The 13,982-nt window shown below is 51.5% G+C and overlaps 1 protein-coding gene across 1 annotated transcript; it reads left to right on the forward strand.

Moving 5' to 3' along the window:
• Positions 1–205: 205 nt before the first annotated feature.
• DTYMK (deoxythymidylate kinase) lies at positions 206–13,068 on the forward strand. Its single transcript, XM_082487414.1, has 5 exons — positions 206–350; positions 1,137–1,245; positions 2,262–2,352; positions 9,139–9,336; positions 12,587–13,068. Exons 1-5 carry the CDS (start codon positions 221–223, stop codon positions 12,695–12,697), a joined length of 639 nt encoding a protein of 212 aa, XP_082343540.1. The 5' UTR covers positions 206–220; the 3' UTR covers positions 12,698–13,068.
• Positions 13,069–13,982: the final 914 nt, after the last annotated feature.

Here is a 13,982-nt window from a genome sequence, read left to right on the forward strand (position 1 = left end):
AGACCGCCCGGCGCCCATTGGTCGCCGGGGACGCTTCTTCTTGCATATTCATGAGGGGCGGGGCAGGCGGTGGGCGGGGCCTGCCTTCCCGCCTCACCGCCTCCCTGGAGGACCCGGGCGCCTCGCTGCTCTTCCGCCGCCTAGAGCGGCCTCGCGGCGCTCGTCGGGATTGGCTGAGCGGCGGCGGAAGGGGCGGGGCGGGGGGGAGAGCGCGCGCGATATGGCGGGTCGGCGCGGAGCGCTGATTGTGCTGGAGGGGGTGGACAGGGCCGGCAAGAGCACGCAGGGCCGGCGGCTGGTGGAGGCGCTGCGGGCCGACGGCCATCGCGCCGATCTTCTCCGCTTCCCGGGTATGGGGCCTACCGGCGACCGGAGGGAATGGGGCGGGTGTAGGGGGAGTTCCGCTAGGCTGGGCCGCGGCGTTCCGGGGGGTGCGGGGCGCCATCGAGGGTTGTGGTGGCACATACGGCCCCTGAACTCCTCCCACCCGGGACAGATTGACCCCTACCCTCGGGCGGACCGACCTCATCCCAACCACGGCAGGCGGATAGGCACCCCCCAACCCTTGACAGTCTGATGTCCTCCCGCTTGTGACAGACAGACAGACAGATCCCCCCCAACCGCTGACAGACCCACCTCCTCCCGCTCGTGACAAACAGACAGATCTCCCAACCCTTGACAGACTGACCTCCTCCTACTCATGACAGACAGGACCCCCCAACCCTTGACAGACTGACCTCCTGCCAGTCGTGACAGACAGACCCCCGTGACAGACAGACCCCCCCCAACCCTTGACAGATTGACCTCTTCCCACTCATGACAGACAGATAGAACCCCTCCCTAGACAGACCAATGTCATCCCACTCATGACAGGTGGATAGACCCCCTTCCTGGATGGACTGACCTTCTCCTACCCGCGAGAGGCAGATAGACCCCCACCCCAGATGCACTGACCTCCTCCCACTCGTGACAGACAGATAGACCTTCACCCCTGGCCTAGCCTGACTGACCTTCTCCCAGCCATGACAGACAGACAGACAGATCCCTATTCCAGACAGATCCAGGACAGGTGGACACCCCTTTGGCGAGAGCAGCTCAGGGCAGCGTTTGCTCCTTCTCCCCCTCTTTTTTAACAGAGAGAACAACGGAGATCGGGCGGCTGATCAGCTCCTACCTGGGGAAGGAGAAGAACCTGGAGGACCACACTGTTCACCTGCTTTTCTCCGCTAACCGCTGGGAACATGTGTAAAGATCACCTTCATTTAGTTTGTAAAAGAAAAAGGCGTGGCCTTGAATCCTCCCCTGGGGTTAGTGGGTATAGTAGGTACGAGAGCATGATCCTATTTAGGAAGGGAAACGCGGATGGAAAAAACTGTCTCAAGGACTCTTACAGCTTTGGATTTAATCTTAGGTCAAATCCCACAGTTTGGTTTTTTTTTTTTTTTTTTTTAATCATTAGGTGCAATATTTCCAATCCCTGCACTGTACTGGATTCAAGAATCGGGGAGCTGAGACTGCACCAGCCTAGCGTGTGAATTTATGGTCCTGAACGAGGAGACCTTGCTTTGCAAGGAAGCCTGTGTGACTGACAGAGTGGTTAAGGATTTGTGTCCGAACATCCCCTCTAGCTGAAGGCTGTGGTCAGCCGTAAGGGACTGTCCCTGGTTTTGGCCCAGCTGAGTCTTTGCATGTGGAGTTAGGGATCTCCGTGTCACCTTTAGTTTTTACCTGGAAATCTATATTGCCAAATGTTTTTCATTAAAAAAAAAAAAAAAAAAAAAAAGGCATTGCTGATTCTGCTGTCGTGGCAGCGCCAAAGAAGCCGGGAAAGCGGAAAGCAGATGAGCGAGCTGTAGTATTGTCGTGAATAAAGGACACTTTTCTCTTTCCAAGGCAGAATGTATCATAAATCTACTGCACCACTTAAAAAGGGAAGAGGACTGTTCAAGGCTGAATGTAGTTCAGCTGTGATCTTGCTTGTAATCCATGGAGCTGCCTAGAGCAGTGCCCGGCACTGGGGCACCCTGAGCTTGGGTGCCTTGAAAGGGTATTTTCTTAACATCTGTTAGAGGACAGAATACAAACAGCTATTTATCCATGATCCACATTGCTAATGATCACTGTTAACGATGAAATATGTCAACAGAGAAGTCCCTCATGAGATGTGTTTTAGATGAACTCCTTTAATTAGTATCACTGTAAAGGAGTGTAACCTTTGATTTGGTTTTGTTTTGTTTTTTTTTCTCCCACGTGGTTTTCAGACCGTTGATGAAAGAGAAACTACACGAAGGAATCACACTTGTGGTTGACAGATACGCCTTTTCTGGAGTGGCCTTCACAAGTGCCAAAGAGGTGAGTAGGACCTATGGCAGCCCCTGCCCTCTCTGTATTTGGAGAAACAGCCCCAGTTAGAGGCCCGATACAGATATCGGTGTGCATGGCCCAGGCTCCTCCTCTGGGGAAATGAGGATTGAAATTGAGGGATGGAAGTTCCAGCTCAGGTATTGACAGGGTCTGTTTGCTTTCCCCAGAAAGAGTAGAGAAACTAATTTGGTTACTTTTCATAAATGTGGACAGACTTCTGGCTGTGGAGAAGCTGGCTTTATTTTTTTTGTTGTTGTTCTTGTTACTTTATTTGAGATATTTTCCATGCTTGCTCTGGCTGCTGGCCTGTAAATTTGCAACGCATAACAGAGCCGCGTACGTTGGAAGGGACCTGTGGAAGTCACAAAGCCTAACCTGCTCAAAGAGTAGGTCTAATGTCAGGCAGGCTGCTCGGGGTCACATCCAGCTAAGTTCTGGATATTTTCCATGAATTTCCCGTGTTCTCACCTGCGCCTTTTGGCCCGTGTCTGTTTGCCTTCAAGACAAGTCAGCTCTGTTAGCCTCCCTCTGGGTCTGTCGTGGCTGGCAACGAAGCGCCACGCAGCCGCTCGTTCGCTCCCCCTGCAGCGGGATGGGGGAAAGAATCGGAAGAGTAAAAGTGAGAAAACTCGTGGGTTGAGATAAAGACGGTTTAATAAGCAAAACAAACCGCGTGTGCAAGCAAAGCAAAATAAGGAATTCATTCACTGCTCCCCATGGAGGTGGGCAGGTGTTCAGCCATCCCCATAGAGAGCAGGGCTCCATCGCACGTAACGGTTACTTGTGAAGACAAGTGCCATCGCTCCCAACGTTCCCCCTTCCTTCTTCTTCTCCGTCTTTATATGCTGAGTGTGACGTCACGTGGTCTGGAATATTCCTTTGGTCAGTTGGGGTCAGCTGTCCTGGCTGTGTCCCCTCCCAGCTTCTTGTGCCCCCCTAGTCTACTCGCTGGTGGGGTGGTGTGAGGAGCAAAGAAGGCCTTGACGCTGTGTGAGCGCTGCTCGGCAATATTGAAAATGTCTCTCTATTATTAACGCTGTTTTCAGCACAAATACAAAACATAGCCCTGTACTAGCTACTGTGAAGGAAATTAACTCTATTCCAGCCAAACCCAACACAGGGCCGTTCTACGCAGCTGTAAGATCCTCCTGTGTCTTGTGCTCATTGTTGTGCTCTGAGGAGGCTGTCCTGGAAGATCAGCCAGCTCTTCTGGGCCTCTCTGCTTTCCATGTGAGTTTCCTCAGGCATCCTGCTCAGAGGTCCCTAATAAACAGAAATCTGCTCTCCTGAAGTCCGTGCCGGTGATTCTGTTTGTCTTGTTGACTCCTCTTCAAATTTTAAACCACCGTCTCCTGTTTGCTGCAGCCAAGGCTGCCCTTGACCTTCATTCACATCTTTGTGGAACCATAGAATCATAGAATTAGTGAGGTTGGAAGGGACCTTTAAGATCATCAAGTCCAACCATTAACCTACCCTGATAAAAACACCACCACTCCTAAACCATGTCCCTAAGCACCTCATCTACCCTTTTCTTAAACACCTCCAGGGATGGTGAATCCACCACCTCTCTGGGCAGCTTATTCCAATGTTTAATAACCCTTTCAGTGAAAAAATGCTTCCTAATATCCAATCTAAACCTGCCCTGACATAACTTGAACCCGTTTCCTCTTGTCCTATCACTTGTCGCCAGGGAGAAGAGGTCAGCTCCCATTTCTCTAAAACCTCCTTTCAGGTAGTTGTAGAGGGTGATAAGGTCTCCTCTCAGCCTCCTCTTCTCCAGGCTAAACAACCCCAGATCCCTCAGTCGTTCCTCATAAGGTTTGTCCTCCAGACCCTTCACCAGCTTTGTAGCCCTTCTCTGGACATGCTCCAACACCTCAATGTCCTTCTTGTAGTGAGGGGCCCAAAACTGAACACAGTACTCGAGGTGAGGCCTCACCAGTGCCGAGTACAGGGGGATGATTACTTCCCTAGTCCGGCTCACCACACTATTCCTGATGCAGGCCAGGATGGTGTTGGCCGCCTTGGCTGCCTGGGCACACTGCTGGCTCATGCTCAGCCGGCTGTCCACCAACATCCCCAGGTCCTTTTCTGCCAGGCAGCTTTCGAGCCACTTCGCCCCCAGTCTGTAGTCGATCATAGAATCGACTAGGTTGGAAGGGACCTTTAAGATCGAGTCCAACTGTCAACCCAACATTGACAAAACCACTACTAACCCATGTCCCTCAGCACCACATCTAACCGTCTTTTAAATACCTCCAGGGATGGCGACTCCACCGCTTCCCTGGGCAGCCTGTTCCAGTGCTCGATAACCCTTTTGGTGAAGAAATTTTTCCTAATATCCATCCTAAACCCTAGGTGCAGGACCCTACGCTTGCCCTTGTTGAACTTCATTAGGTTCCTCTCCGCGTAACTCTCCAGCCTGTCCAGGTCACGCTGAATGGCAGCACAGCCTTCTGGTGTGTCAGCCACTCCTCCCAGTTTTGTGTCATCAGCAAACTTGCTGATGGTACATTCCATACCTTCATCCAGACCATTGATGAATATATTGAACAAGGCCGGACCCAGTACTGACCCCGGGGGAACACCGCTAGGTACAGACCTCCAACTGGACTCTGCACCACTGATCGTGACCCTCTGAGCTCTGCCATTCAGCCAGGTCTTCATCTACCTCACTGTCCTCTCATCCAACCCACACTTCCTAAGTTTACCTATGAGGATGTTATGGGAGACAGTGTCAAAAGCCTTGCAGAGGTCGAGGTAGACAATGTCCACTGCTCTCCCCTCAGCTACCCAGCCAGTAGTGCCACACAGAAGGCTATCAGATTGGTCAAACATGATTTCCCCTTGGTGGATTAACGTTGACCACTCCTGATAACATTTTTTTTCCTCTACATGCTTAGAGATGACATCCAGGATGAGCTGTGATATCACCTTTCCAGGGATGGAGGTGAGGCTGACTGGGCTGTAGTTTCCCGTGTCTTCCTTCTTACCTTTTTGAAGACTGGTGTGACATTAGCTTTCCTCCAGTCTTCGGGCACCTCTCCTGTTCTCCATGACCTTTCAAAGATGATGGAGAGCAGCTTCACAATAATATCTGCCAGCTCCCTCAGCGCTTGCGGGTGCATCCCATCAGGGCCCGTGGATTTGTGGGTGTCAGGTTTGCCTAAATGATACCTCTAACCAGGTCCTCCTCGATCAAGGGAGAACCTTCCTTTGTCCAGGCTCTCTCTCTTACCTCCAGGGTCTGGGGTTCCTGAGAGCCGGCCTTAGCAGCAAAGACTGAAGCACAGGCAGCATTCAGTAACTCTGCCTTCTCTGCACCCTCCGTCACCAGGGCGCCCACCTCGTTCGGCAGCGAGCCCACATTTTCCCTAGTCTTCTTTTTACTACTGATGTACTTGAAGAAGAACCGATTTCTTGTTCCTAGGACTACACCGATCTTGAGCTTGGAGGAAGTGGTGCTTGAATATTAATCAGCTCTCTTGCACCCCCCTTCCTTCTAGAGCCTTTGCCCATGGGATTCCTCCAAGCAGATTTTTGAAAAGGCCAAAGTCGGCTCTCCTGAAGTCCAGGGTTGTAATTCTGCTTTTTGCCTTGCTTCTTCCACGCAGGATCCTGAACTCCACCATCTCACGGTCACTGCAGCCACGGCTACCCCCAACCCCTTCACATCCCCAACCAGTCCTTCTTTGTTTGTCAGCACAAGGTCCAGCGGCGCAGCTCCCCTCGTTGGTTCCTCTACCACCTGTGTCAAGAAGTTATTGTCAGTGCTCTGCAGAAACCTCCTGGATTTCGTGTGCCTGGCTGGGTTTGCCCTTCCGGCAAATGTCAGGGTAGTTGAAGTTTCCTGTGATCGTGAGGCTATTCCCAGCTGGCTGCAGAAGGCCTCCTTGACTTCTTCCCGATCTGTAGTAAACACCCACAACAGTGTCTCCCGCATTAGCCTGCCCCTTCATTCTTACCCATAAGCTCTCAACACGTTCTTCATCCACCCCTGGGCAGAGCTCAACACATTCCAGTTGCAACTCCACCACCACACCCTGCTGGCCTGTTTTTCCTAAAAAGCACATCGCCATCCATGGCAGCGTTCTGGTCATGCGAGCTGTCCCACCGTGTCTCTCTAATTGCAGTGAGATCATGGCCCTGTGACCGCACACGGATCTCTGGTTCTTCCTGTTCATTCCTGCGCAATGGCTTCCAGCTCCTCCTGTTTGTTCCCCACTCATTTCAGTTGGGCTGTTGATCCCGCCACCTTTTGACTGGGAGAAGCCCTAATTCCTGCCTGACCGTTCCCAGGCGCAGCCAAAATTTCTATCCATCAATGATCCTCACATCTCTGCTGCTGCGTGGATCTCCATCCTCTGCCTTCACTGAGCCAGCAGACTGAGGGACCTCTCTAGCATCCCGTCCCCTAGACATTGTCACACCACCCCCCAGCTTATCTCTAAAGAGCCTTGTGTCATCCCCCGCCCCCTTGAAATGTAGTTTAAAGCCCTTCCGATGAGCCCTGCCAGCTCCTGCGCCAAGAACCTTCTCCTCCTTTGAGCCAGGTGTACCCCGTCAGTCCCCAGCATCCCTGGTGTCATGTAAACGGATCCGTGATCCAAAACCACAAAGTCCTGCTGCTGACACCAGGCTCGGAGCCAGGTATTGATCTGCTGGCTCTCTCTGCTTCTACCCTCATCGTTCCCTGCAACCGGAATGATAGAGGAGAACACTACTTGTGCTCCTGATCCCTTAACCCGTTGTCCCAAAGCTCAGAAGTCTCTCTTGGTCGCCTGCGGGTTTCTTGTTGCCAGTTTATCGCTGCCTGCCTGAAAAATCAGGAATGGGTAGTCGTCAGAAGGACGTACCAGGGAAGGAAGGTTTTTCTTCATGCCTCTAACCCAGGCCCCAGGGAGGCACCAGACTTCCCTGAGAAGTGGCTCTGGTCTGCACATTGGGCCTTCCGCTCCCTTCAGGAGGGAGTCACCTATGACAATGACCCGTCTTTTTTTTCTTTACTGAAGAGGTTTTGATGCGGGCTGGAGTTTGGCTTAACCTCGGCGCTGCCTCCCCGCACATTGAACCATCGCCCTTGTCGTGAGTCGGTTCCGCTTCCAGAGCTTCGTACCTATTTTGAGAAGGTGGGGGAGTTCCTGGGGAGACACGCCTGCTTCGCCGAACAGGAACATGTCCCCATTGTCCTCTGTCCTCTAAGTTACCTCGTTCGGCCGGGCAGAGAGAGAACAGGGAGTCCTCTGTATCATGCGCCCTGTTGGGCCCGGAAGGTAGGGTGCAACTCCAGCAGTCCATCTCCCTCTTGCATTCCCCGATAGCTCCCAACCTACTCACCTCCTCCCAGAGCTCCATCGCCAGACGGAGGAGTCCCTTTCCCGGGGCACAGCTCCCACCAGCGTGCCCACCGCTGACGTCTGACACCAGGTGCAGCCTGACAGCGGGGTGGCAGTGTTGCTCCCACCAGAGGTCCGTCCGGGAGCTTCTTCATCCAGTTCTTTCTTGCTTGTGAGTAAGGAACGCAGCAGGGGATTTGCCCTCGCTGGCTCTCAATCACCGCGTCGAGAATGTCTTCAGTGTGCTCCGGAAACCTGGAGTGCTTGTGCCAAGCAGACAGGTGGGTGGTTGAGATCCTGCATGAATCCCGGGACCTGCAATTCCAATCCTTCTTCCAGCTGTCTAAAGAAGGTTCGTCGGCATCCTCTCTTCAACCAGGCAGTCTATAGCAGGCCCCACCCCAACACCGCACACGTTACTCTGCCCTGCTTTCAGGTGAGCCTCCATTATCGTATCATCCCCCAGATGTTTCTTCTTGGACTCCCACCTTCAGTTTCCTACAGATTGCAAACCTTCCCCTGACGTACCTACGTTAAAGCTCTCTTCTCGGGCTTACCAAACCTGTTTCCATAGACACTCTTGTCCCGCTTCATTGGATGCATCCCATCCCTTCTCAGTTGCCATTGATCCTTAAAGAGCCTCCTGTGGTCGTAGAAGCTGAAGCCCCACCTGCAACACCAGCTCTGAAGCTGAGGGTTGACCCACGTTCATTCCTGCCCAAGCCTTTCCCCCTTTTCCTAGAAGGATTAAGGAGATCCTGGACCTCGGTGTCCTGCAACCTCACCTCCAGACCCCCGCAGTCTTTCTTGATACATTTAAGATCACCCTGAAAGCATCACTGGTGGCTGCGTGGATGAGCAGTAGGGAGTAATAGGGGGTTGGAGAAGCGGTCTTTCCACGACATTGTGGATTCATGTGCCCTGATGGAAGTCTTCAAATCTGTCAACAAAATCGAGCAGTTGGAAAGCTCTGTCTCGTGTCTGGGCTGAAATTCCTGGGTAGGCGGAGCAGGCGTAGGGTAGGGGTTTGATAAAGGAGTCTCCAAGCGCTCAGAAAGATCCACACTAAAGCTGTGTGGTGGTTGTGTTTGGGAGCAGCTCTCTTTTGGACTGATGGCAGTTGTATGGAGACTCAAAATACGACTTGGTATTTAGCTCTGGTGGGCTCTGCAGAAGAAACGTTAAAATCTTTAGCTCTGTCCAACTTAAATGAGCGTGAGAGGTGCACAGCGCCTAGCAAAACCTGTCCCCCAAAAATCTACCAGGACTCAATTCCCAGCTTCCCCTTTTCAGTTTGTAGCCTGTGCTTTGTGTTTGGGGCTGCATCTCTTCTCCTCTGTCTGTTCCTTCCCCACCCCGCTCTCCAGCTGACTTCCTTCTTTCCCTTCTTTACATTCCTTTCTTTCACCTCAAACTGGGTTGTCTTTGTTTGGCACAGAACTTCTGTCTGGACTGGTGCAAACAGCCTGACATTGGACTCCCAAAGCCGGATCTGATTCTCTTCCTCCAGTTGAGTCCGGAAGAAGCAGCGGAACGAGGGAACTTTGGAAACGAACGTTATGAGAACAGCTCCTTCCAACAGAAAGTTCTGCAGTCCTTCTATCATCTGATGAGGGACAAGACATTAAACTGGAAGGTGAGGAAATAACCCTAACGGGCCTGTCATGGCCGAGGTTGGGGGGGTCTCATGACAGTGCCCATCGCATCCCCGTGCTCCCCGTTCCTGCTCCTGGTCGTGGGGGACACATTGGGCACTATGTCTGAGAGGACACTGCTCTGTTCCAGGACACCCTATGGGGCCCTGTTGGGGTCGGGGGGAAGATTTTTGGTTGGTTTTGCAAAAAAGCTTTCTGGAAATCATTCTCTTTCTTAAAGACAAAGTGCCGAACCTGGGTTAGCAGCGGTGGGACGCACCCGTGCTCTTCCCTGCCTCTGTTTGCCCGGAGTCTTGCAGCATCTGCCAAGGAGTCGGGAAGCCCTGCAGGTTTTTGGGGCCCTCTTGCAGCTTGTGTCTCCCTTACTGATGATCACCTTCCTCCTCACACCGCCAGTTTATGTCAGCGTTTGCTGTCTTACTGCAGAAGTCTCTCTAAATACACGATCTTTTTTGTTCCATGGTGCCGTATCACTTTGCCTTCTTGGTCATCCCTTGGAGCTGTTGGCAGAGGGCTGCACAGTCAGTGGCCTTACCCCGGAAGAGGAAACGTTCCCCATTTATCCTGTGTGTAGGTGACCTAGGCTGAGGTTTTCTCGTGTGGCCATCTTTCTTACCGTCACTTTGATGCTGTCCCACGCGACATTCTTGTCTCTAAATCGGAGAGACATGGGTTTGATGGATGGACCACTTGGTGGATAAGGAATTGGCTGGAGCGTGGTCAATGGCTCAATGTCCAGGTGGTGATCAGTGACGTTCCTCAGGGGTCGGTACTGGGACCGGTGCTGTATAATGTCTTTGTTGGCGACATAGATGTTGGGATGGAGTGCACCCTCAGTCAGTTTGCCGATGACACCAAGCTGCATGGAGCAGTCAACACGCTGGAGAGAAGGGAGGCCATCCAGAGGAACATGGACAGGCTGGGGAGGTGGACCTGTGCCAACCTCATGAAGTTCAAGGCCAAGTGCAAGGTCCTGCATGTGCGTCAGGGTAACCCCAAAAACAAATCCAGGCAGGGCAGAGAATGGCTGGAGAGCAGCCCTGAGGAGAAGGACTTGGGAGTGTTGGGGATGAGAAGCTCAACATGAGCTGGCAACACGTGATCGCAGCCCAGAAAGCCACCTGTATCCAGGGCTGCATCCCCAGCAGTGTGGCCAGCAGGGCGAGGGATGGGATTCTGCCCCTGTGCTGCGCTCTGGGGAGACCACACCTGGAGTACTGTCTCCAGCTCTGGAGCCACCAGAAGGACATGGACCTGTTGGAGCATGGCCAGAGGAAGCCCTGGAGATGCTGCGAGGGCTGGAGCCCCTCTGCTGGGAGGACAGGCTGGGAGAGGTGGGGGTGTTCAGCCCAGAGAAGAGAAGGCTCCAGGGAGACCTTAGAACCCCTTCCAGTCCCTAAAAGGGGCCTACAGGAGAGCTGGGGAGGGACTTTTTACAAGGGCATGGAGTGATAGGACGAGGGGGAATGGCTTCAAACTGGAAGAGGGGAGATTTAGATGAGAAATTATTAGGAAAAAAATTTTCATTCTGAGGGTGGTGAGCCCCTGGTGCAGGTCACCCAGAGAAGCTGTGGCTTCCTGGAGGTGTTCAAGGCCGGGTTGGACGGGGCTTGGAGCAACCTGGGCTGGGGGGAGGTGGCCCTGCCCAGGGCAGGGGGGGTGGAACTGGATGGTCTTTAAGGTCCCTTCCAACCCAAACCATTCTATAATTCTATGTTCTCCATCACTCTGTCAGTGCTCAATCATGAGATATGGGCAACATCCTCTTGTTTATTCTGTAGCTTTCACGCAGACAAGAGAGGACACAGATTATGGATAAGTTACTACTCACCAGAAGCTGAGATGTACACAGCTTTGCCAAATGATCAGACTGTTTAAGGGAAACTTAACTCTTCACAGCCTGTTTCAGGCAAACGTGATTCTGTAACACGGAAGAGTTTTTGTGTACTGTCAGAACCTGAAGGACCTGAATGTACAACAGTCACCAAACCAGGACTTTTATTCCACTAAGTTATGCCTCTTCTACCTCACAATGACTGGAAAAAACAGGTTGACAGAAAATACATGCTGTAACACAAAAAAAAACCCAAAAGAAATAATTTAACAAAAATAAGTTTGCTGTCATATGAGGCAGTACGGAACTCGTGTATAGTATGTAAACTCCAATTTTTTCCAGAGATTCCAGCAGGGGAACTCATTTCTCTTATTATCTCTCTTCTGTTATTTGTTTTCTATCCATTGCTGGAAAAGAGTTTTCACTTAAAGCAACACATCTGTTTAAAATATCCCGGAGCGCGCAACTCTCAAACAGGTAAACATGAGAATAACTGATGAAGAGGTGTCCCTGAAATGAGGGTGGAACTCCAGTTTCAGCACACGCTTCCCATTCCCGTTTCTTTGCCCCTCAGCATCAAATCGAGTAACAGACATCAAACGTTGCCCAAAGAACCGGTTAGTCCGGGGCACGAAACGCAGCTCGGTGCCATCGCTCACGCGAATAAAGTGCCATCAGCGAGCGCAGAGGTGGGGCGCTGGCCGGGCTGTAACGAAAAGGTCACCGTTTAATCACAAAGCCTATTTATTGCCTATCCTCCCAGCCTGCGCTTGCTTGGCGAGGCCGGCATCACCGGGGTAAATCTGCGCCTCTTTCCGTCTTGTTGCCAAATTCTTTCTTCACCTCGGCAACTCCCTCAGCCACGCGGGAGCGATGCTGCTATTCACGCGGGAGGCTGAGGAGCGGCAGCACCCTATAGCACGGCCGCCCTCAAGGGAAAAACCCGACAAATCTGAAATCGGAACAGCACCCGATGGGTTTTTAGAGGTTCCTGCTCTCACAGGTGGAGTTTCACGTTGAAGAACCGCTGAAGGATCGATACACTGACGTTTCTGGGGGACGACAGTACAGGATGAAGAACGTTTACCTGTGTTTCTGTCACACGCCCCAAAGACTTGTCAGCAAACACCACACAGCGGCAGCAGTTTCTGCTATTTCCCTTCATCTGCATCTACTTCTTAGATGTCTGTTCTTAAATAAAATAGATTTTTCCAGTTCCACGCCAGAAACAGCGCACAGAAGGTGTAATTAGCTCATGCCACTGCTCATGAATAGTAACAATACCGAGTTGAGGGAGGGGGAGCAGATAAAACAGCAAAGTGAGGTTTTCTCATTTGGTGTTGCTAATTAAAGAATGTGTTTCTGTTCTTTTTTTTTTTTTTTTCTCTTGGAAACAGACAATGGATGCTTCAAAGAGCATAGAAGACTTGCACAGAGAAATCAAGGCCGTTGCAGAGGAAACCATGCAGGAGGTTCAGAATAAACCCTTGGGAGAACTCTGGAAATAAAACTTTACGCAGGTTATTCTTTTAGACCCCGGGGAAAACTCCCCTTTTGGATCTTCCTCGCTGGGGGAGACTCCCCTCCATCACCTTTCAGTAACTACAACTTAGATCCCATGTATTCTTCTGGATCCGGCGTGGTGCTGACGCCCTTGTGATTTTATCTGCTCCTCCCCTCCATCCCATGCAGCCCCTGCCGGGTTTTATAAATGAACATGCGATGAGCACGTAATAAATTCCTTATAAGAACCTCCCTCTCGTTCCAGCCGCAGTCCTGGAGTGGGGGGCCCATCCTGGACACAGCAGCGACAGTCAGGCACCAGCCTTCCCAGTTTCGGGGAACTGCCACGTTTCTGATTCCTCTGCCTCTCTAGTAAATGCATCCCCTGTCCTGAAAGCTGTTTGTAGAGGACTTGCTAATAAATGAGGCTTTTAAACATTTTGCACGGGGCATTTTTTCTTTTTTTTTTTTTTTTCCCCAGTATGATCATTTATCTCCTAGGAGGATATGTGGGAGGTGAAGGTGCTGCGGTTCAGGCCCTAAATCCAGGGAGAGCGGTTTGACGGAGCTGTGGAATGAAGGGAAGAGATGAATTCAAGGCTGCCCCTCAGCTGTTCAGTGAGAACAAGACAGAAACTGAACTCTTAAGAGCAGGTAAGAGCCTGAAATGGATTTATGAGCTCATAGCAAGGCCAGTCTGAAAGGTGAGTGGCACATCAATTACTTTAGATGGGTCAAGTTACGCCTGCGGCCAAGATCAGAGGAATAGTCACCTGTGACTCCTAAGCGGACCCCAGTGCCATTTCAACAGCCCGGCACAGGCTGCCAAACCAGATCAGCTCTGAATTCATTAAGTGGTCAGTAATGACCGGCAAATTACAATAAACTGGAACATGAAATTGGATCATTGGCAAGATGCACTGAGATACGGGGATGACCAGGAGAGTTAATGTCTATCTGCTGGACAGTTAACTCACCTTCTAGCTGTGTGGACTGGACTGAGCTGGCCGATACAGAGATTAACTCCTGCTCTAACTCTTACAGAGAGAGAGAGAGGCAGATTGGATTGAACTGATCCATTAGCAGGGAGAAGGTGGTAAATGTTTAAACCAAAATTGCTAATGCAAACGTCAGCCAAAACGGAAAAAAATGCTGTCTTTACTCTACAGTTGCACAGCACTTGGTAGCAGAAACGCTCCTCTTGAAGGAGGTGAGTGTGTGTAACGCCGTGTCAGGCTCTTCCAGCAACACTGGAAGAAGGTGACACACAGAGAAGTCATTTAATTCAAA

This window comes from Vanellus vanellus, assembly GCF_965231255.1.
Source record: "Vanellus vanellus genome assembly, chromosome: 8".
Lineage (NCBI taxonomy): Eukaryota > Metazoa > Chordata > Aves > Charadriiformes > Charadriidae > Vanellus > Vanellus vanellus.